The 25,015-nt window shown below is 40.8% G+C and overlaps 3 protein-coding genes across 3 annotated transcripts; 1 reads left to right on the plus strand and 2 right to left on the minus strand.

Moving 5' to 3' along the window:
* Nucleotides 1-500: 500 nt before the first annotated feature.
* Nucleotides 501-3,534, plus strand: mtif3 (mitochondrial translational initiation factor 3). Its single transcript, XM_053618316.1, has 4 exons — nt 501-573; nt 1,236-1,720; nt 2,726-2,877; nt 3,289-3,534. Exons 2-4 carry the CDS (start codon nt 1,237-1,239, stop codon nt 3,532-3,534), a joined length of 882 nt encoding a protein of 293 aa, XP_053474291.1. The 5' UTR covers nt 501-573; nt 1,236.
* Nucleotides 3,535-5,312: 1,778 nt separating this feature from the next.
* gtf3aa (general transcription factor IIIAa) lies at nt 5,313-11,226 on the minus strand. The gene is made up of 9 exons (XM_053618315.1): nt 10,978-11,226; nt 9,421-9,521; nt 9,224-9,320; nt 8,451-8,539; nt 7,644-7,717; nt 7,214-7,294; nt 6,869-7,098; nt 6,080-6,130; nt 5,313-5,540 (listed from the first exon to the last, which is right to left on the minus strand). Exons 1-9 carry the CDS (start codon nt 11,092-11,094, stop codon nt 5,313-5,315), a joined length of 1,068 nt encoding a protein of 355 aa, XP_053474290.1. The 5' UTR covers nt 11,095-11,226.
* Nucleotides 11,227-16,024: 4,798 nt separating this feature from the next.
* On the minus strand, nt 16,025-24,038 carry wasf3a (WASP family member 3a). The gene is made up of 9 exons (XM_053618314.1): nt 23,940-24,038; nt 22,613-22,824; nt 22,122-22,256; nt 21,684-21,837; nt 20,139-20,256; nt 19,846-20,027; nt 19,309-19,533; nt 18,862-19,184; nt 16,025-18,454 (listed from the first exon to the last, which is right to left on the minus strand). The coding sequence occupies exons 2-9, from the start codon at nt 22,743-22,745 to the stop codon at nt 18,297-18,299; spliced, it is 1,428 nt and encodes a 475-aa protein (XP_053474289.1). The 5' UTR covers nt 22,746-22,824; nt 23,940-24,038; the 3' UTR covers nt 16,025-18,296.
* Between the last annotated feature and the right edge of the window lie 977 nt (nt 24,039-25,015).

Raw genomic sequence — 25,015 nt, forward strand, 5'->3', positions numbered from 1 at the left:
GACAGAATAATAATAAGAAGAAGAAGCAGAAGAATATTTGGGATTTAGGTATTTTTATAAATACATATACACCTATAATAAATGAACACGACAGAATAATAATAATAATAATAATAATAATAATAATAATAATAATAACAAAGGTTAAGTGATTTCCACATTTTTAGATATAATAAAATCTGCTATTCAAATAGGGATACAAAATTAATTAGTTCACACACACACACACACACACACACACACACACACACACACACACACACACACAATTCACATTCAAATAATAATAAAATATATATTTTAAATAAATAAATACTCCACTAGTAAGTCGATATAATAATAACTATAGCTGTATAATAAGAACCTCTTTTTTTCTTCAGCGTTAATGTTTTTCTTATCGGTCCACTGAAAGCGACTCATTTGTAGTTGTGAATCTGTTGAGAAAACTACAGACTCAGAACCGGATACACACGGACGCCATGATACTACGTCATCAACACGCGCCGATGGGCAAAATCTCCCCGTAAACGAGAAGGTTAATGTTTCAAGGCTGGATTACTTCGCAGGGAAGAGGTTTGTGTTTTTCAGTTTGGTCATTTTTTTAATGGAATGAATAGCGAATTAATATGTCTGTCTTTGTGCGGATTTTCTTGACTCTCACGTCATTAAATCAGCTTCTTGAACAGCGTTATGCTTGTGTTTTGACAGAATTCAGCACCGCGCTTTAAAATAACCTGATCAGTTAGGGGTTTCGTTTATTACCTGGAGAGTAGGTTGGGAAAGTAGGGATTTTTATCCATGGTAATGTTAATAGCATGCACGTGTAGTTATTTTACAGCATTAAGTCTGTTCCTCTTTATTGCTTTGCCACCGACTCCAGTGTCTATTGCTGAACTACATGACTTTCCTGTAACGTTTCATTCACGACCCAACATGCACTGACATTGTCTTTGCATTTACATATTTTTTTTTTGGCTTATTTTCTCTAACAATTCAGCTAAAGGTTAATAAAATTCTTTCTCCGGCAGTTCTGGGATTCGAACCCACAACCGTCCGGTCACTAGTACAGAACTTTAACGACTGCCTTACAACACGTTACCCCTTTCTTTTCTTTGTTTTATTTATCTATGTTTTCATATTAGCAAGGGACCATTTTCCAGATTTGACTCATTTTAAGATTTTCTTCCCACCTTTACTCTAAGGAACAGACAAACATGTCTCGTTCTCTTCCACAGAATGTCTTTAGGTTGTTTGAGGTTGGCTCTGAGCCGCGCAACGAGAGCCTCGTGTCCCACGACAAACCCGGTGACACTCCTCCTCCTGTATAAACCCCAGTCTAACAGAACCACATGGGGTTACCTGGGCATACAGCTCCAGCAGTGGACACTGTTCTCCACCGTAGCGGGCGACGATGGAGACGCCGCCAAGGATGAACCACAGGAGAAGAAGAAGAAGAAGAAACAGGACCCGAAAGCTCGAACCACCATCAGCAGCGTGGGAAGGAAGATCTTCCAACGCCACCTGCTCCTCCTGGACGAGGAGGGCGAGAACCTGGGGACCATGCACCGGGCCGACGCCCTGAGGCTCATGGATGAAAAAGGGCTGAAGCTGGTGCCTGTGAATGAGCACGCCGAACCTCCGGTGTACCGGCTCATGAGCGGGAAACAGATTCACGGGGAGCAGATGAAACTGCGGGAGAAACAGAAAACCAAGGCGTCAGGTGAGTGCTGTAGGGCGTGTACATCATTCCCATACTCTAAGAACTGATGTTGATGTAACAGAAATATATTTAACGACAGTTTATATAGGTTTCAGTATATAACGTGATGTTCCTGGGACTGACAGGCACAGAGTCCATGTGCTCTTCACCACAGTCTGAGGGACCCCACTGTGCGTTCAAGTCCTCCTGGGAAGGTCGTATTTATGATTCTGGAAGTCGTAACTACGACGTCAGGTGCGTTCAAGTCATTCTGGTCGGAGCAAGATGGCGGTTCACCTTCTCTTAATTAACTACAAAAAATACAGCGAGGTTTTTAACTCTACTTCTAGAAAAATCAGGTGTTTTGCTTTTTGATGTTTTTAAATCAATTCATGAAGCCACTGTAAACTTTATCGTTACGCATTATATCGTAATTGTACAATGCTGTCGTATGTTGTGTAGGAAATTAACTTTCAACAAGTTCAGCGTCAACTAAAGACGTTGCATCCATTGATTCCACCACGTTTTTGGGCTCAAACAAAATCCTACTCAAATACGACTTTGTGGTGGCGTTCATGTGCGTTAAACTCATAAATACGATATTTCTGACATGACTTGAACGCACCACTGTACTACAAGGGGGAGGGACTTACTCTGCAAGTGGGTGGGGCTAAGGTTCAGGAAGATAGCTGGTAGAATCAAGCTGTACCACCTCTTTGGAGCTGACTCCATGCTGCAGAGATACACGTCTCCCTTCATTACGAATGACGTGTAAAGGCCACACCTACTGTACTCACAAGTACACAGGCCACGCCTTCTTTCACGTGAACGACAAGACTAGTAGCCTGACTGACTGAGGTCTTCCTTGATCGGACCGAAGGGTGCATAAGCCATGCCTTCTTTATAAGGAGTGACCGACACAAAGGCCACACCTCCTTCACGGACACTGACAGGCATAGAGAAGCATGGTGAGATAGTGAGCTGGTGATATTGGACTTAACCGTGTGAGTGTGTTTCCTCCTGCAGGTGTAGTCCAGGTGAAGGACCTGACTCTGTCCTCTGACATCGCTCCACACGACCTGGACACAAAACTGAAACAGGTAACGAGCTGGCTGGAGAAAAAGCACCACGTGAGACTGACGCTGAAGCCGAGACGGGACCAGAGCGAGCAGGCGTTGGTAATCTCACACATTTACAGGCTGAAAATAAAACCATTCATGCTGTGATTTAGGACACAATTAGTAGATAAGGATAAGAATTTATGGTAAATGTTTTATTCGTGAACCGCTTTTTACAATTTTAAGCTCCAGCAGGACTCGGGATAGAGCGTACAGATCATTATCTCTGAGGAGTTTTTAAATAATTATTATTATTGTGTGTCTGTCCTTGAAATAATGTCATAAAATAAACACAATCATAAACCTTAAAGCACAAAGGCAAAAACGTCTGAGATCGTGTCGTGAGCTAGTTAGTTCAGTCTGCTAGCTAGCTACAGGTGAAGGTGTACGGTAATACGGTAATAATCTAATACGTGATGTGAGTGTAGAGTCAGCACACGCTCATGAGATCTTCTCCGTTCATGGTCACAGGACTCGGTTCTGGACGAGATGGTCGGGAGAATAACGGCTCCGCTCGGCTTCGTCAACAAACCCAAACTCATCCGTGAGGGTCGAGCAGCCAGCTGCATCCTGCGTCCTCCGTCCGCTAAAGAGCTGCAGGCCCAGGGGACGCGACCCGCGGCACAGACTCCCTCCAACACCCACGAACCAAACCCCGAGAAACAGGAACCGCCCGGATCTCCGTCAGAGCGGGACAGAGACTCTCAGCAGCAGTGATGTGACGACAATAAAACAGCTTTACACACACACACACACACACTCGGGTGGCATCGATTTATACAAATGTTATTGAGATCGGGATGGAAGCAGAAAAGATAAACACAAACTAACCTCCTACATATCTTGTTTTGAGGTTCATGTTTTATTGGAGACTCAATTTTTCAGACAATTTCTAAACACGTTGCTATGGCAACTTACTGTTTACCCCACTCTGGGGGTACATTTACATATAACCCCAATTCCAAATGCCATGTAAAATGTAAATAAAAACAGAATGCAATTTGGAAATCTCAAACCCATATGTTATTCACAATAAAACCTAGAAAACATATCAAATGTTCGAAACTGAGGAAATTGACCATTTTAAGAAAAAAATAAGGTCATTTTGAATTTGTTGGCCACAACATGTCTCAAAAAAGTTGGGATGGGGCACCAAAAGGCTGGAAAAGTAAGTGTTAGTAAAAAGAAACAGCTGGAGGTTAATTTGGAACAGGTCAGTCAGATGATTGGGGATAAAAAGAGGATCTTGGGGAGGTGGAGTCTTTCAGAAGTAAAGATGGGCAGAGGTTCACCAATCTGCGAAAAACTGCGTCTACAATTTGTGGAACAATTTCAGACTATTGTTTCCTCAACGTAAAATTGCGAAGGTTATGAATATCTCATCTACAGTACATAATATCTAAAGATTCCGAGAATCTGGAGAAATTTGTGCGCAAGGGACAAGGGTGAAAATCAATACTGCACGCCCGTGATCTTCGGGTCCTCAGACGGCACCGCGTTAAAAACAGACCTGATTCTGTGATGGAAATCACTGCATGGGCTCAGAAACACCTCCAGAACTCATCGTCTGTGAACACAGTTCTCCGTGCCATCCACAGACGCTGCTTAAAGCTCTATCATGCAGAGAAGAAGCCGTATGTGAACACGATCCAGAGACGCCGCCGTCTTCTCCGGGCCAAAGCTCATTTAAAATGGACCGAGGCCACATGGAACTGTTCTCTGGTCAGACGAATCCAAAGTTGAAATTCTTTATGGAAAACATGGACACGCGTCCTCTAAACTAAAGAGGACTAAAGTAGAGAGGGACCATCCGGCTTTTTATCAGCGCCCAGTTCAAAACTCAGTTCAAAACTGCGTCTCTGATGGTACGGGGGTGCGTTAGTGCCTATGGAATGGGCAGCTCGCACATCTGGAAAGGCAACATCAATGCTGAAAGGTATGTACAGGTTTTAGAGCAATATATGCTTCTATCCAGATTCCATCCCATCTTTACTTCTGAGAGACTCCGCCTCTCTAAGATCCTCTCTCTATACCCAATCATCTTACTGACCTGTTCCCAGTTCACCTAATTAGTTACAAAATGTTCCTCTAGTTGTTTCTTTTTAGTAACACTTGCTTTCCCAGCCTTTTGTTGCCCCGTCCCAACTTTTTTGAGACGTGCTGCAGCCATCAAATTCAAAACTACCTTATTTTTTCCTTAAAGTAGTACATTTCCTCAGTTTAAAACATTTGATATGTTCATGTTCTATTGTGGAGAACATACAGGTTTATGAAGTTTTCAAATCATTGCATTCTGTTTCTATTTACATTCATTTATATTTTACACAGCGTCCCAACATTTTTGGAATTGGGGTTGTAACAAGTAAATAATTCACAAATTCAGAGAGCTCTGGCTGGTTTCTGCTAGATTATCAGATTTGTTGGATTATCAGATTTCTCAGTTGGACTCTCCAACACAAGTGGCTCGAACATGAGAACAACAGAACTTTCAGACGTCACTGGCTCTGATCGGACGATTCCAGCACCATCGGACATGGCCAGGTTACGTCATCCTTGACGGCTTCTGACGAGATAACGGCCCGATTGCTGTCTGATTTGGACGTTTCTGATTGGCTGGTCACAGAGTTAGGAGAGTCGTCGAGGTCCGGGGTTTTCCGGCGTTTTTTTGACGTTTTGTAGCCGCTCAGATGAGACGCCAGTGATCGTGTCGGACGGGGTTTCTTCTGAATAAAAAAAAAAAATCAATAAAATAAAGACGTTTCATCTCTATCTTGGAGTCAGCAAATATTCAGTGGTAAAGCCGATGACCTGGCCTGCGTTCACGGTAACAAGCAACCAATCGCTGTAGGTTTGTCTGTTGTGGGCGTGGCCCATCTACTTTAGTCAGGAAATTTAAGAAGGTAAACGGATACTGGTTCATGTATAACCTACACATAAAAACCTAGAAAAAAATCTATTTTAAAAATGATAAAACCCCAAAAAAATTCATTTCTTCCCCATGACTGAACACAGCTTAATTGGATGTAACAGTCGGAGACATCAGCTCGAGCTAATCAGTTATTTACTGCCGTACTGTGTCAGAACTCATTTACATTTTGTTCAATTAACAAAATTTCACTTAAACAATGCTGTCAAATTGTTTGTGGAGTCACAGCTCCATGTCGCACAGGACGTAAATAAACCGCCTGCTAGCGTGAACGCGGCATTACATCATCGTGTGAAATGCAGAGTTCTGTCGGGGAAAAACGGAATCGGTCATTACCTGTTTCTTTCTCTCGGGGTCGTGAACCACAGAGTGACGCTGTAAACTTAGCTGTTTAAACAGAAAAATGTATTTATTTATTTTAAATCATTACCATTACACTTCATACAACAAATTACACATTACACCAAAAAAAAAAAAAAGTTGGTACACCTTTTTAAATAAATAAAACTACCCTCAGACTCTCTTTAAGAATTCCAGTGCAGTGGAGTTTTGATGCGTTTTAACTGTAAAGTAACGGCTAAAAATAAAATTAAAAAAATGATTTACAAGTGTAAATTACAAGTTTAAACCGAGGCAGAAAACAAAATATAAACAGATAAACAAGCTCAACTCTAATCTCGAAATAAATTATAAACAAGCTGCATCTTTTAAAATAAATAAATAAATAAATAAATAAATAAATAAAGATATTGGTGCGTATTTTAATAATCTAATATATTACAATAACAGCTACGAAAAATGTTCTTTTCGTACGAGCAGTAATTTGTAAATGATAAATAATAATATTAGTAATAATATTAATGCAGCAGTGACTAACAGTAAACACAGAGTTTTCATCTCGGCACGTCAACAATAAACAACAACAACGAGACACTTTTAGAGTGAAAAAGTGACCCATGCAGTTTTATTATGTATTATTACAGATGCGTATCGTGTTTCACAGAAATTTCTCACGTATCGTGATGTGATTTTTTTTCCCCACCAGAAACTTAGAGGGGAAAAAAATAAATAAAAATTGCAACAGTATAAGTATATATAATATTGCATATGTAAATAAATAAATACCTTCATGGAGAAAGCTTTGGTGCAGCCGGGCTCGGGGCAGCTGAACGCTCGCTGCTGCTCGTGGAAGGACAGGATGTGGCTCTGCAGGTTGAAGGCGGTGGTGTAGGAACGCTTGCATCCGTCTCTCGGACACAGAAACACGAGCCGAACTTCAGCGTGAACGCGCTGGTGCTGCTTCAGGAACCACTGATCCCTGAACGTCTTCTTACACTCATCACACTGCACTCTCACTGCACACACACACACACACACACACACACACACACACACCACTTTAATCACTGAATTTAACCTAAATTTGTTTGCTTGTACCTTTTTTTATTATTATTATTATTATTATTTGACCTTTATGCTCTTTCCTGTGCTTGGTAAGTTCAGTCCAGGTCTTCGCAACGAATGAGCAATCCTCAGCCGGACACGGGTAACCTGCTCACGTTCACAACAACAAACCGTTCAGGAAAGATAAGAAATCTGAACAAAATAACAAATTAAGTCATCACTTTTAACACTGCATGCAGTTTACCCCAAAATTAAAATCCATTTAAATGATATTTAAAAATTTTTTTTTTTTTAAATCACATCTACTGTACCAGTGTGTATGTGTATATTATATATATATTTTTATTCTACCAAGCAATCACACCTAAAAAAAAAAATAATAATAATAATACTATGCTCCTATATAGATATTTTACATATTTATTTATTCATATAATATCATGTTCTAAACATTTATTTTCATGTAAGAATCATGTAGGAAATATCGAGCGCTCACCCTTATGCACCTTCTCATGACGTTTTCTTTTGCTGGGATTCGCAAAGCGTCTGTCGCAGCCCTCGTACGTGCATCTGGAAAAAGAGGCGTTTATAAAGCAGCTCAGAAAGACACTGAACATACGTCTACACGCACAGTAAGATCACGGGGGGGACAGAAGTGGCTTTATTTACAGTCTTCTTTACATTTAATCAGATAAACTGTTGTGGGGTTCTTTACGGTCTAGGGACTATGGAAGTGTGAAGTGACTGAAAGTCTTGATAGTCTGATGAAGACTCTACGTTGTTAAACGTCATTTCAGACGGCCATCATCACACAATCAGAATCTATTTTGTTTCGAGTGCCATTTGGTACGACTCCGCCCCCATCTAAGCTCCGCCTCCCAGTGTCTTGTAGCGTAAATCAAAATAAAATCTACCATCATCAGTCCGTACAGGATTTATTCGTCAGGGGTTTATTCGTCATTGCTGCAGCAAAATTGAGCATTTTTGGCCGCGGGTTTTTCCCCCCAAAATTTGCGACAAAACTTTGATGCGAGTTTTTTGGCCCAAATCTGCGGTCATTTTGAAAAACTGCAAATTCCTCAGAATATCGCGCCGTTTTCTTGATTTGAGGGACTGATTTACTTCAGCTTGAACTACGGCATGTAAATGTCGGTGCTGTTAAATAAAAACCATCATCCTGGAGCGTAACCAGGTCGCCCGTGAAGCGAGAGCGAGAACGTGATGATTTTTTGCCGAACTGTAGAAAAAAGGTAGAAGAAAAAAAAAAAAGAAAAAAATAAGGCAGCGTGCGAGCCGTGCTTACTCGTACGGGAGCTGGAGTGTGTGTGTGCTTTCGTGAATCTTCAGCAGGTTGTTCTTCTTGAAGCTTTTGCCACACCCCTCAAACACACACTGAATAAAGAAGAAAACACACAGACCATCATCATCATCATCATCATCATACTTCTATTCATGTAATACAATATTACAACATGAACGTATTTGAATATCGTTATAATACACGTAGATCAGAATTAACGGCACCTTCGATGGGAAATGAGCAAAATAATAAACACGTGAAACCAGTGATGTTTTGCGCTTACACACATGGGGATGTTTAGTAGTTTTATCTAAAACTGATGGGGTTTTTTCCCATCTCCAAAACATAAAACATTTCAATTAATTAACGCGTTTATTTCCTGTAAAAACACTCATTTCAAAATTATCGGCACCCCTGTAATTCATATTAAATAATTTTTAGGGGTGCCAATATTATAACTGTCACTTAAAATAAAATACAACTTGAAAATATTCATTCAATAATAACTTAAACGGGGAAATAGCATCTCTAGATGAAAATGTAAAGCGTTTTATTATTTTTAAAAAGATTTCTGATTAAAGGTCCAAATATTCTTTTGAACATCACTGTTTGAATGAAGTGTATTGTTCACTACACATTACTCGTTAATCTGACTGGATTACGAGGCTACGATTGCGATACTTTGGTTTTCAAAACATAAATCGCAGAAACGTTACGCTAAAACTACACTTTTTAAGGTTAAAGAAGAAGAAGAAGAAGAGATCACAGTGACTCACGGTGTACATCTTGGCTTCCTGCTTGTGCTTGCGTGAAATGTGTTTCTTCAAGTTAAAGTTTGTGGTGAAACTCTGCGTGCATCCGTCCTCCCCGCAGCTGGTTTGGAGGGGGAAAAAAAGCAGAGGATTATAACCAGCGAAATGAGATCTGGCCATCTTAAATCTACAAATACAGTGCTCAGGTGTTTAGCACTCACCTGAAGGGTTTCTCTCCGGTGTGCGTGAGCTCATGACGAGCGAGATGAGATTTACTGCAGAACGATTTGCTGCATCCGGCGTACTCGCACCCGAACGGCCTCTGCGACACAGATCACCACGTTATTATGACCTTCACAAACAAACACAAAAATAACAGGAAGGAAAACAGCAGCACAGGGCTGACTTCAGGACCGCCGACATTAAAAATGACATTTTGATTACATTTGTTGACGGAATATAATCTAACCAGCTGATTTGACCTGCCCAGATCTAATAATCTGTCCTCGTGTATATTAGGCTAAATGAATCATTAATATTCATAACTTATTTGCGCACACACACAAATTTCCTTCCTAAAACGTACTGTGATTACCATACTGTGTGTATTCTATTTATTATTTATGCGTCTCATTCTGTTATACATTATCTTAATGTCTTTTAACTTTCTCAAATTAACATTACATACTCTGATTCTTAAGAAGCTGCTTTAGTTTTAACATTTTGTACAGAATTACTCATTAAAGTCTGTAAACTTCAAATTTTTTCAGTTTTACTTTGTAGAAACTAAACAAAAGTATCACTGAACGTATTTTCTCGTATTATTTTTCAACACACCCCGACTGTTTTGCTGCTGGTTTGTTACGATATACACTGTGTATCGTGGAAACGTCTTAAAGAAGATGATTTTTTTTTTTTTAACATTTCTTTTCATTATTATTTGACCGAGATAACTTGCAGTTAATGTAGTTAAATTGTTTTCAAAAATTTGTCAAAGTAGACCTTTTAAATCAAATTGGAAATGAGCATTACCAACAATAAAATGTCAATTTAATTTAAAATATATTAATAATATTATATAATAACCAAACATTTACGACTAGTATTATTTGTGTGTGGTTTGGAAAGCTGTATAGATCACGTGTCAAACATTAAGATCCCCAGATGGACAAATACACACATATATACATACATATATACATATACTTATACATATATACATATACACACACACACATACACATATATATATATATATACACACACACATTATATATATATATATATATATATATATATATATATATATATATATATATATATATATATATAAATAACTTATATCCTGATTTTTAATTAAAGGGCAGAATTGTGGGGAAAAAATACAAACCTGAGAGTGGATTCAAATATTAAAATATTTAACACCTGTAATCCATATAATATATATATATATATATATATATATATATATACACACGAATATAAAACATACATGCATTAAATACTGTGTAGAAAAGTTTACATAGTTGTTTTTTTTTTTAATCGAATTTTAACAAAATATTTATGTTCATATAATAACCCCACGCTGACATTGGCGCTCTCTCGACAAGTCCCGCCTCCTACGTACGGCTCGTGCTATGATTGGTTTAGGAGACTCAACAGACAAGCGACGGCTATCCAATCAGTGAGTAGAGTACAGGAGGCGGGATTTGTCAAAACACGAGGAGAGAGAAAATATCGCGTTTAGCTAGTTAGCCATGTCAGCTATCAAAACTCACCACTCCGGTATGTTTACACAGATGCGCCTCAAGCTTCCACTCTTTATCGTACGCTGCCGTGCAGTCGGGAAAAGAGCAGATAAACATCCTGGGAAGTGATTTATTAAATTCCCTCATGATAAAAATGAAAATTGCGACCGCGTAGAAGACAGACCGGGGATACTACGCCGCCATGTCGCGTTATGTATGCGTCACTTGGAAAGTACCAATTGAGGAAAAGGGGTGGGGGGTGTCCAAAAATATGCCCAGATCTTTTCTTAACGTGTAAACGATCAAATTTATCCTATTTAATCCTTTTCACATTTCGGTCACCATTTCAAGGTTTCTTGTGCATTATATAACATCGTACACAACAATGTTAAAACAAATATATATATATATATATATTTATTTATTTTTTTAAAAGAGTACCTTTTTTATCAGTTGCTAAACAAATCTAGCCGTCCAGTTCACTTTCCCCCACATATCTACAATACATAAACATTTCAGTTGTATGTTTTTGTTAATTTTTTACTTCACAGATGGTCTTAATGGTTTGAAGTTCACTAACATTCACCTCATATATAAATCATATATAAATCCACACATCCACTAGAATGTGTCTGAAAGTGAGTCACACACATAAATAAATATATAAATGTGCCTGGTTTCATTCACTGTAGAAGGACACCTGCTTTCACACTGGACCCTCCCTTCTAAACATCTCGGTGCTCCCCAGACACCATCTTCTTCTCCCACTGTGCCATCTTCTCATCCTGAATAAACACACACACACACACACACACTGGGGTGCCACTGTCTTAATCAGTGTCTCTAATCCTCTGTGCCAGTGTTGTGAGCTCACGTGAAATGGAGTTTTACCCAATGTGGGACTCAGCAGGAGGTGGAGGAGTGCCCTCCATGTTCTACTGTAACACTGTAGTAAGGACAACATGGAGCTCATGTAGAGATGAAACCTGGATCGGAAAAAAAAAGGTCAAACAGGTTATCTGCAGCGTCTCTGAGAAAGAAAAAGACTAGAGATCCAGAGATTGTTTTGGGAAAAAAAAAAAAGACATCCATCTTCCCCCAAATTTAAGATGATCGCCCGAGACATCTTTAACGTTTGAAGCTTGCAATTTCAGTTTTGCACTGGAGCTACGAGGCTAATGGAGCTAACAAGTAATGGAAGCTTATGGTTACCAGTTTAGTATTGTGCACTAGATAAAACACTTGACTTAAAAATATCAATGAAAAACACATCAAGAATTTCATAAAATAGCAGAATTGATCTTATAACTTTTGCTTTAAGGGTTCAGTGGTGTCTTTTCTGGGATTCGAACACACAGTGTTGAAAATGTACGAGTCTCTTCAGTGATGCGAGTCATTTGAGTTCGTTCAGTTTAAATGATTCCTAAGTTGGACGCCTTGTCCAAACGCGTAGCCGTATCAGGCAGACGACAAACATTATATTTTTGTTTTGTCCAACGTTAATCATATGTTTGTGTTTAGAAAACATTTTCCATCCAGAACGGAAGATGGAGTGATGTTCATTTCCACCATTTTGGTTGTTTTGAAAACATACAGCACACGTTCCAGCGTCACTTATACGTGTACTATTAAAAAAAACAAACAACAACAACAAAAACAAGAAAATACAAAAACAGTCGAGCATGGAAGTAAACCAACTACAGAAATCTCCATCGCAAAACCCAATTTTTCCAACCATCCTGGAATTCTCCGGATGACATGCCGATCATACTTCAGAGTTTATTGGGGGAAAAAATAGAAAAATCTTTCGCTTATCCACAACAGTACTAAAACAGCTTCTTCAGATTAATGTGTCTTTTAAAGACTGCATTTTAGTGTGTATGGAAAAGCAAATTGGATATTTTTTATATTAGTTTTCAGTTTACAAAGCTACAAGATAATGAAAATTGCTTTGATTTTTTTTTTTTCAATTGGGTTTTTCTCAAATATTCCAAACTGTCATTACTGTGTCATGGGAAAGTTTGTGAGGTGCATTTTCTGGTGTTGTAAAAATAAATAAATAAACGATTTCAGTAGAGTGCAGCGTCCATTGTTGCATCGTCTCAATCCAAGCAAGTGCACTATCTTGAAGGGACACTCTGTCCTCTGCCCGTTGGTGCCCCCTTGCCATCCTGCAATGTGTCCCGGACCACAGGAGCTGGGCTAATCACATTAAAATGAGATGGGAAGTAGACAGCGGTGTGAAAACCGGGATCGCACTGGCACGACTAATCCGGTTAAGACAGGGATGACAAAGCGGCCACGCCGTCTCTCCTCGGAGAAGCTGAGAAAAGAAACACTCCCTTTCCCAGGAGCGTGTTCACCTGTATGTTAACACAGATGCCTACACAAGTTGCCATTTTGATGCCTATTAACGAGGAGACAATTGGCACTTGGCACGTACCATCCTGTTTTTGTTCAGTCTGCTTTTTTCACACCAGCATGACACCCCGACTCGCCCCCTCCGCCCTCTGCTTGGCACAGCTCCATAAACCCGAGCAGTGCCACGTTATTATGGTCGCGTAAAAAGAAACGGCAGACGAGTCAGCGGCATTCCGTTAGATCCCGATCCCGATCTGAGGAAAATCACACGGGGGAGAACGAGCGCCACTCAGCACACGAGGTTTGCGTTATTGCCGATGTTCATAATCCCGAATGCACCCGGGTTCAATCTCAAAGCCACGAATATACTCGCTTTTTTAGTTTATCACTGGGACTTAAACCTAATATACTTTAGCTAACAAGTAAAAGGGAGGTTCATGGCTAGCAGCTTAGCATGAATTTGCACGTGTAACTCCTCCCACAGCGGCGTCTCCTCGGTCGGCTGGTTCGGCGTCTCAGACAGACCTGTTGATGCGTTTTCTGACTCTGTATGACACACGGATATCTACTGTATAAACGAGAACGACGTAAAACAGTCACAGCTTCATCTCAACTCGCTTTCCTCTTCCGGAAATTCAGGGTCACGTTGTAAAGAAGGAAACACCAGAGAACAATCATGTCTTAGAGCTAATCGATCGACTACAGTAAATAAATTCAACCAACGTAGAAACAACCTCTCTAGGACAACGAGACAACGTCGATATCATACATCAGGGTTCTTGCTCTTAAATCATGACAAAAAAATCAGACTTTTTTAAAATTTTATTTCTGGAACCTTCCATGTTGAATTTTTAAAGATCAGGGAATGTGTTACAAAAAGAGCGAAAATAAAAATGTGACACACATCACACATTTAAAAACGTTCCTCAGTCTGGAAACGAGTGCCTTCAAATTCGACACTTTTCCAGACTTACACAAGAACCTTGGGATTGGTGCAGAGAGTTCAGACGAAGAACAAATATCACACACACACACACACACACACACACCTGTTCGAATTTGCCTGTATACACCTGTGGGAAATTCAGGAGAACTCAGATGTGGAAACGGTGGGAAAACCAGCCGTCAGAAAAGATCTGTCAAGAATTTACCCTCGATAATCTTGCCCTCCTCCTCACACACACACACACACACACACACTCAGACTCTCTCTCTCTCTCTCTCTCACCCCCTCCCTGCCTCTTTATGGTTTACTTTTGTATAGGCTGAGGATTAAGTCGAGTGGTAAAACAGTGATTTAATAATCTCGTGCACCACTTAAACCAGCAGCACAAACAGCTCTGAGCCTGTAGGAGATCACGATGGGAAACTTTCAGAGCTCTCCGTCTGCATGTGTGTGTGCAATAAAAAAAAGAAAACAACCCTTAGGGGGTGGGGAAGGGAAGAGGGGTAGAAGGGTAGAGGGGCAACACCAGCACTCGATGTGGCCTGAGTTTTTTAATTCCACTAAAAAATCAATTTACATTTCTTGGAAACAACAGGAGCCGAGTGTGAGAAAGAATGTGAAAGAAGCCAGACAGACGACCAGGTGCAGTGTGTGTGTGTGTGTGCCAGTAAATAAACAGAGTACGGAAACATCCGCTCACCAGATTGTGTTTTGGAGTTTGTCCTTCACTGGTCTCCAGCTATGAAAGAGTATTTATAAGGCTGGGAGTCGTCCGACACGTACAGCCGCTTTATTGGAATATTCAAATACAAATAGCAGAATAACGATCGTGTGATGAAGCGGAATTAATCTCACCACCCTGAAGGTGTTTATTTTCCACTACATCGCCGAGTGTTTCTTCCTCTTATTCTACAGTGATCTGACAAATATTACAAGTTTTTTTTTATCCATTTACAGTTACGTTTAATGTTTTGTGAAAGGAGTTCGCTCCTGTTCTCGCTTACGTTACAGCAGCTACTGAAGGGTGGAGCAACAAAATCTTAAAAAATCTTTCAAAATATCAAGCGATCAGAATGGCTCCTTCATGATTAAGACATTTACAACTTGCCTACTGACTCTTTGTAGTTATCTAATCGGTACGTTTTGGGAAAGTTTCCGGCTCGACCAAATCCGACCCTGAAGAGCTGGGCACTTTTTGCTCACCGGACGTTTAGAGGTGAACAGAGGAGGTGAGCCGACCATCTGACCAGACAGCTGGACGTCCAGATAATCGATGAGGAACTTCTTCTGACTCGCAGCCCATATGTGGACGTTTCCAACGTTTATCTATGCCTGAACTGATCAGAATCGTTCGCCCTGACGTTCTGTCTAGCTTGGCGATCGTGTGGAAGTCTAATCGTGGCTGTAATGGGCGTGTACGCAGAGCGGCCTGCGAACTCCTCGCTGAGGGTTGAAGCTGACTTCTGCTGATGAGACTGCAAACCATTCTTCAGTGAAAATTTCTTCACTGCACTCCTGGTCTTCATGGATCATATCCGGTCCCATCTGGGTCGTTAACTGTACATTCCCTACACTATAAACAGTTGTTCCCTCACCAGACTCTCTTTCTTTTCTCTCTTGAACTTAATAAGCTAAATAAATAAATAAATAAAACACAAAGATGCTCGTCACATCACGGAGAAACCTCTGTCCTGAAAAGTTAACCTCTAACGCACTGACACTGGAGACTCCTTCCATTAATCAGTTGGATTGAGATTAGTTTTAAACAAGTTCCTTTATGGTGCGGCGCTAACAGGACGTCGTTAACGTCTTCCGTTCATGAAAGAGCCTGAGTGCGTCTCTGAGTCCTTATTAGATTTTAATCCTCGGCTTTTGTGTCTCCGCGTGTCTCCGTCTCGGGCTGAGAGAAATCAGAAGCACTCCAGCTCCTGCCTTCATCTGCTCCAGATACACGTCGAGTAAATGGATTAGATTAGTGGATTAGATTAGTGTTAAGTGTTGGTTAAAACGTTCGTCACTCGAAGCGCGAGCGCACTTGACTCTGGATTCTTCAAATAAGAAGAGAGAAAACAAAAGCAGGTGGAAACGCTTCTTCATCCTGGAACTGGTCGGCTAGAACATGCTGAGAACGTTCTAGAATGGCGCAGAACGTTCTGGGATTTCCGCGGGAACCTTCGGTGGGGTCCGGGGACCTCCAGCGGTCTGCGATGCAGAGCGGCAACATCCTAAACTTCTTATAAATAAACGTACGTTACAGCGTCAGACATCAGGATCAGCCTTTAATAAAGCTGTTCTACTTGTTACAAGGAAATGATTATGTTTTATATCAAATGTTGACAATAATGGCAACCAAACAAACAAACAACCAAAGATATATAAATAAATCCACGAATATTTGGACCTAAGATTTGAATAGTAGAATTACGTATGAATATTAATAAAGAAATAAGATCTAAAACATTTCAGAACAAGTAAATAAAGAAATATTTGGACTTAAGGTGTGAATAGCTGAATTATCTTTATTAAGTAAGCAGGCAAACAAACAAACAAACAAACTTGAGTTGGAGAGTGAAGGTAAAGCAGCTCGCATTAGCTCTGTGGACTTCATCAAGGCATGTTTTCTGAACCTAAAATATAAAATAGCTTTTGTTTGGACATTTCTTTATCGTCTCTACGTAATCCTGTGACAGTTCGGATGATCATATCGAGTCTAAAAGGTGGGAAATTATAGGCAAAATATCTAAATAAATAAATAAATAAATAAATAAATATTTGACTGCATGTTGACTTCATAGATGTGAACCCTCCTGTGGAAGTGAAGGAGAAGATCCCGAGTGCTTATATGAACACAAGACACAAAGGAACATTAATAAAATAAAATAAAATAATTATTATAAGCTTTTATAAGCTCTAGAACGCTTTTAAAGGCACAAAATGACTGAATCAGCTAAACTTAGTGAAAGAGGTTAAACTACCATAAAAAGTAAAATAAATATAACGGTGAAATTCCGACTGGATTTACTGAATGAATAATAAATCCTCACTGTTTGTCTTCGTGTATTTAAAACACACTCCTTTTCCGGGCTTCCTAACGTTCAGCCACCCCGTCTCCGCATCTGTGCTCGTGGAAACGCGTTCAGCCGAGAGACCTAATGGCCTTCATTTCCTCGAGTGCTGATAATTGGAGTGTTTAAGCGCAGAGTCAACCTTCTTCAACCCGAGGCGTGTTTACAGCGCGCCGGTGTTAAAGGCTCGGATGTTACAGTGTTGGTGCTGCAGGTGTTTAGACTGCATGTGGCCAGAGGAAGATGCAACGTGATTCAAGTGTTCAATAAATCCTTTTTAATCTCAAAATTACACTCATGCTGTGTGTGCATGTTTGTTCCTGATGCGCTCTGAGATTACACGTACAGTAAAGACGGGTTACACTGTAAATTATTTCACATCCCGAGAAAGAAAATGTAAAGATTAAAGTACTTTTAGTAAAAATAATATCATAATCTGGTGTGACAGAAGTTTGGACATGTTGATATGGAAAAGATTTGGAGAGTTTTCATGTCAGACAGTGCCACTTAGTGGCTAGTTTATTATTTATTAAAATAAAATTGTAAAAATCTCTTGTATTATAATCTCTTGATATATTTTAAATATCAATGAAGTGAAGCATGTTATTGTATTAAAGATGCTACATCAATTAAAATATGTCAGTAAAATCTCTGTATTTGGCGTAAATCTAAATCCGGGATCTTGAGATTGAGAAGAAAGACAGAACATAATATTAAAATGATAACTTGATAATAAATAACTAAATAATCTCATATGATGTGTGAGGGTCGTCCGTCAGAAACATATCTGCTCAGTGCTGGTACAGGGGTGCCAATACTTTGTGCAGCGCAGCAGACAGTAGCTACAGTAGTCACGTAGTTTCTAATGATTGCACTGGGAGGTTTACAGCAGGGCGCCGCCTTCTGGTGAACCTGGGTAAGACCTGATGCTTTACTGTGTTGCGCTGTGTGTGTGTGTGTGTGTGTGTGTGTGTGTGTCAGTCAGACCACTCGTTGACGTCGAGCTCAGACTCGTCCTCAGAGTCACTGCACTCGACGGCGATGCGTCTGGACAGGATGGACGCCACGTCGTTTTCTGAACGTTCCCTCATCGCTCGCTGCTGCTGCTGCTCCTGAACCTTCTTCAGCTGGATACCTGAACACACACACCCACACACACACACACACACACACACACAGAATTCTAGAACCATCCAGAGAATTTTATGAGAATAAGGAATTTTGAGTTGTGACTGTGACAATCTTGAACGCAAAGTTAAAATACTTGAAATAAAGTGAAAATAAAAAACACTTATGAAGCTCAGACAAAAATCATCTCCAAAAAACATCAAGAACCACAAAGTGAAGTCCAGAAGTGAACGGATAATGACAGGAGACCACGGATCATTCCGGAAGCGCAAGAACGATTCCAGACCCGCGCCCCCTATCCCGCACTCTCTAAAACAACACGATGTCTAGTAATAATGTCAGAACGCTAGAAACACAGTGGAAATCCTTGAGGTGTGTATCCGAGAACCACAGGAACAATTCACACACACACACCCATGCGTATAGCCGACAGCAAGTCACTGCGTCCGTCTGTGGTTGTCCGAGACTCCTGGCTCCGCCCTTCCCCTGTTCCCATCAGGTGGGACGGAGCAGGAAGTATCGGTGGAGGTGGAGGTCCTGGAGGGGGCGGGGTTAGAATTGGCCCAGGAAGTGGGACAGGTGGAAGGGGATAGGATAAAGCAGAGCTGGATGGACCAGGATGGGAAGAGGGTGGGGCTGGAGGTGTTAAAGGCGTGGCAAAAGCGGTCTGTGATGAGGGGATGATGGGAGCTGGAGGAGGAGGAGGAAGAGGACCGGAACTGGCATAATATTCCAAACTGAGAGAGAGAGAGAGAGAGAGAGAGAGAGTCAACTAGTTATTGTAAAAAAAAGAAAAGATAATAAATGGAGAAAAGTTATTTACATATATTTATGTATAATTTTTCCGATGTTTCTGATTACCCATAGTCTACAGGTGGAAGTGTGATGTCACCATTAACTCCGCCCCCTTTGGTCATGTGCAAAGAGGAAGATGGATGTAACCTGTATCCAGAGGAAACACTGTCAGCCACGCCTACCGGACCACCAATACTCTGGTACTCATGCTCCGCCCCTTCACTGGAATTGGACAAGGCATGGTCGGGCAGAAAGTGGGCGTGGTCAGGAACGTCCAGACAGTGAGGTCTTCTGTAGAGAAAACGGATTTTACTGATTAAATGATTCTCTGGAGCGGTTCTTATCTTTACTTTTTTGTTTGTTAGGCTTTAATTTTTGCACATGATGATTACAGTAATGAGAATGTTATTGTATTATACGCTATATCTGCTGATATTAACTCTAGATAAATACATTATTTATCATCATTCTTGCTTTTATTTATGGTTCTTTTATTTTTTTTTTTTGTGCTACTCTCACTCAAGTGTATCCTGATGTCTACATTAGTAGTTTTGTGTGTGTGTGTGTGTGTGTGTGTGTGTGTGTGTGTGTGTGTGTGTCCACCTGGCCTCAGGAGACAGTGCGCTATCAGACAGCGCCTCCTGCTGGACACTGTGAGGATTTTGTTGATCTGGACGCAGCTCTTTATCAAACGCCATCATGTTCCACTCCTGACGACGATTCCGCGCTTTCCGCACTTTCCGGACCTCCCGCTGTAACGCTTCTTCCTCAACACACCTCTGCTCCTGTGTGTGTGTGTGTGTGTGTGTGTGTGTGTGAGAGAGAGAGAGAGAGAGCAAGGCAGTGAGAGAGGAGAAGAGAAGATAAGAGAGGAGAAGATAAGTGAAGTGTCTCACTCTCTGTCTCCTCCTCTCTTTCTTCTTGTCCTCGGTGTCCTGAAGCATTTTTTCCTTCCAGAGGTCAAAGAAATAAGACGGATCCGTGTAGAACTTCATTCCATCCACATGATCCTCTCTGTGGGGAGAAAGAGAAATAATCCCTGTGATTACATGATGATGATGATGATGATGATGATGTGTGTTTTTTTTATTTAAAGTAAATGTACAATGATGTATGTCCTAACCACGTTCACGTGTGTGAATATAAACCATTTTCATTCAATTCATTTCAATTTATGTTCTGCTCGAAACGACCCATTTAACATTTTTACTAAAAAGGTCAAACGGTTTCACTTACAGAGGAATATGAGATAAGTTCAATATATCATCATATAAATATCAAATAAAAATGACAAGAAAAGAGAAAGGAAAATAAAATAGTAAATGCTACCAAAACATAACAGATGAAAAGCGGAAGAGCCTACTAAAAAAAGAAAGAAAGAAATATTTGTAAACGGTGACTCAGCCCCTAAGACAAAGACAGGATACTACAAGTACCCCTCACACAGAACCAGTAATCCAGGGGGTGGAGTCAGACCTGATCCGACTCCTCCTATGTGTGTGAAGTCAAACAAATTGTCCAGGGGGGTGGAGTGTGTTTCAGCCTGGATATGTGTGTTTGTTGTCCTGTGTTGTACAGCGTCTCATGAGTTAGGGGTTAGGAGATAGGGGACAAGGGATAGGGGTTAGTGGATAGGGGATTGGTGTTAGGGGTTAGGAGATAGGGGACAAGGGATAGGGGTTAGTGGATAGGGGATTGGTGTAAGGGGTTAGGAGATAGGGGACAAGGGATAGGGGTTAGTGGATAGGGGATTGGTGTTAGGGGTTAGGAGATAGGGGTTAGTGGATAGGGGATTGGTGTAAGGGGTTAGGAGATAGGGGACAAGGGATAGGGGTTAGTGGATAGGGGATTGGTGTTAGGGGTTAGGAGATAGGGGTTAGTGGATAGGGGATTGGTGTAAGGGGTTAGGAGATAGGGGACAAGGGATAGGGGTTAGTGGATAGGGGATTGGTGTAATCAGTTAGGAGATAGGGGACAAGGGATAGGGGTTAGTGGATAGGGGATTGGTGTTAGGGGTTAGGAGATAGGGGACAAGGGATAGGGGTTAGTGGATAGGGGATTGGTGTAATCAGTTAGGAGATAGGGGACAAGGGATAGGGGTTAGTGGATAGGGGATTGGTGTTAGGGGTTAGGAGATAGGGGACAAGGGATAGGGGTTAGTGGATAGGGGATTGGTGTTAGGGGTTAGGAGATAGGGGACAAGGGATAGGGGTTAGTGGATAGGGGATTGGTGTTAGGGGTTAGGAGATAGGGGTTTGGGTTTAGGAGATTGGTGTTAGGGGTTAGAGGATAGGGTCAGGGGTTAGGGTTAGGTCCAGCTCCACCCTCTGGACTTTGGTTCTGCAGCGAGGACCGTCTCTATCTCAGTTTGGCTGCTGGTGAATGAAATATAATCCTGATAATCCAGATTATTGGGGGAAATCCCGAGCTCTTTGACTCGCCTGTAGGTGGAGAGCACACTGAGTGCTGGCGGTTTCTCACAGCTGCTGTACATCTCAGCTACAGGGTTGGAGATGCTGATTCGGGACACGACCTGCTGATCCTCGGCGGTGGAGCTTCTAAAGGCCTTCCACATGTTAACATCCTGCAGAGACACTGCGGCACAGAGAGACGGGACCGTCCTGTTAACGCCAGGGTGGGAGTTTACACAAAAATAAAATGCGATTATTGTCAGAAATGATGTAGCACGTGTGTGTGTGTGTGTGTGTGTGCGTGTTCGTTCCAGTCCCTCCTGACGGTGGTGCTCTTTGATGATGTCATTTCCTTGTTCCTATTCAGATTTTCTTTGTGATTTTTTAATTTTTTTTTTTTTTTGGACAGAGAGATATCTTTACACCCGCCTGCATTATCCTGACCCTTGACCCCGTGACCTTTCTGACCTTCCTCCACACCGGAGTCCAGCTGTGTGACTTTGACAGCGAGGCGGTCGATTCGGTCCTGCAGCGAGTTGGTGCGCAGGTAAAAAGTGTTCGCTTCACTGAACAGCTCGCCGAACACGTCCTCCGCATGCTTACCTGCCAAACGCACATGACATTCATCTTACAAAATACAGAGATAAACAGGAAAACAAACAGATTTATAGATATGCATAAATCTACTTTATGTATTTACTTGAATAATTATTCTCGATTATTTATTTTATTTTTTGTCTATTATGTCTAAAGAAATAATCATTAACACACCTTTCATGAGTTTAAAAGTGTGGACAAATCTCTCTCTCTCTCTCTCTCTCTCTCTCTCTGTTTATCTTTCTGTCTCTGTGTTTATCTCTCTCTCTCTCTGTTTATCGATCTCTCTCACACACACTCAAACACACACACACAGACAGGTGATGAGTGTGTGTGTGTGTGTGTGTGTGTGTGTGTCGTACTGAGGCTGCTGAGTTGGTGGATGATGGAAGACAGCGTGTTGTTTGTTACACACTCCAGCTCACAGCCGACGCTCTCAGGTAGAGCGACCCGACACACATGATGGGGCTTAATGTTCCTCTTCACCATCGGCATGACTGTAGCTGTCTCTCTCGCTCTCTCTCTCTCTCACACACACACACACACACACACACACACACACAATTGTGTGTACCTGTGGACCCATAAATATACATATTCACTTATGAACAAAAAACATGAATAAAAAACAAATAGGACAGACCAACAGAGAGACAAGCAGACAGACAGACAGACAGACAGACAGACAGCAGAGGAGATAAGTAGAAATGAAAACATAAACGTACGATAAATAAAGTCAGAAGCAGAAAGAGAGCTACAGTAACAGTGACATAAAGGAGTAAATCTGCTGTCTGTAAAGCTCATCAGAGGAGTGTGTGCAGCTCAGCACACTCAGCTTCTCAGGATTAAACACACACACACACACACACACACACACAGATTAGTGTCCGTCATGTTCACCACATTAGTAATGATCCTCCACATGCAGGAGTCTTGTACACGACGCTGGATCTGTAGAGTTTTGATGATAAACTGTGTGTACACTCACTAACACAGTGACTAGTAGAATATATCATATATATCTTAATTAAAACTAAAACAGGTCGACTCTAAAGTAGAACTGAACCATGTACGTGTATGTATAAGGACATACGTATGTTTCTATAAATCATTTTTAGTGCTTTATTATAAATTATTATGTCTCGGCACTTTTTATAAAATATTATCATTATACAACACTACAATACATACTGCATTTGTTAGATTGTATTATTATTATTATTATTATTATTACTAGGTATTTTATTCTGTATTTTTAAATATATATATATATATATATATATATATATATATATATATATATATATATATATTATTAATAAGTAAGCATTAAGCATGAATTAAAATGAAAAGAACTATTTACAGTCCAGCTCGACATTAAACACTGTACAGTTCACCCTCAGCTGGGATATTTTAAACCACACTGCGGATTAGTGACACACACACACACACACACACACACAGAGTTCTATTAGTACACACTATATACGTTAAATATAAAATGAATAGAAATGAGTTGATTGATTAATGATTAATTAATTAACACTCAGTCAGTCTGTTTATCAAAACTGCTCTAATGTCCCACATAAAACAGCGAGTGTTGAATAAAACCGGAGTTAAACACTCAAACACGACACTAACATCCATCTCACACCCAGCTGTTTATGCAGAAATGAAAAAGTTTCTCACCGAACGCGAGTTTTTATTTCCAGATCATTCCATATGAAGCGCCGGGAGTGTGCGGAGTCCTGCAGGGGGCGGGGCTTGGAATCCTGAGGAGCAGTCAAGTGCGCCAATCATCTCTCAGCATCAAAGAGCTAATCAGCATATTAAACCGTGTGGACACCGTGTGGACAATCAGATCGGTGCGCAGGGTGAAAACGGTGTGGTAAAAGGTTTGGGGTTGACAATAAAGAAAGAAACAAACAAACAAACAAATAAATAAATATTCGAGCCGACTTTAGCATCACATCACTGTGCGTATACTTTTATAATGCACAATATTTTAGGATAATTCTCTATCCAGCTCCTAACTGTTCACTCCAGCAAGCCTCTTTTAAACTTTCACCTTGAATGATTTTTATTTTATTGTATTTTTTTCATTTCAGAATTCTAAATCCAATTATTCATCTCTGTTCCAAACAAACCGACAAACACAACAAAGGCGGTTTTCTCTACAGGAAGTACTTTTATTTTCCCCCAATCATATCAAATTCAAATCTTCTGCATGCATGAATATTTGCATACATTTGCATATATTTGCATATTATATTTGCACACTGACCATGCTGTCTGGGTGGGAGGGGCATACTGTCTCTCCCCTGCCAATCACAATGACATTAGCCAATCGTGTGCATCTGTGAGCTCATGTGTATGTGGAAGAGGGCAGATAGCGCTCTCCTCTGAGTGTGTGCCCAGGGCCTGTAATGTGAGCAGGAGTTCAGAAAGATGTCGCTGGACGGCTTCACGTGTCTCAGCCTTCAACTGTCCCATGACAGGGGAGATTTGGCTGGTGGGAGGGGAATTGACCAAGACTAAATTAGGCAGAGAATTAGGGCACCATTTTAAATGTCAGTATTATGAGCTCATTTGCATATTACATGTGTTACAGTAATTGGATTTCAGCTCAGTTCCTCAGATAAAAAGTGTGTAAAGCATGTGATTAAAATCTCATCAGGTACAAAATGCATGAAATTGCCACAGCACCTCCAGAGCAATGGGGGAAAGCTGGAATTGACCCTTTGGCAGTTTTCAAACTACAGGGG

Source organism: Ictalurus furcatus, chromosome 28 (genome assembly GCF_023375685.1).
Source record: "Ictalurus furcatus strain D&B chromosome 28, Billie_1.0, whole genome shotgun sequence".
Classification (NCBI taxonomy): Eukaryota; Metazoa; Chordata; class Actinopteri; order Siluriformes; family Ictaluridae; genus Ictalurus; species Ictalurus furcatus.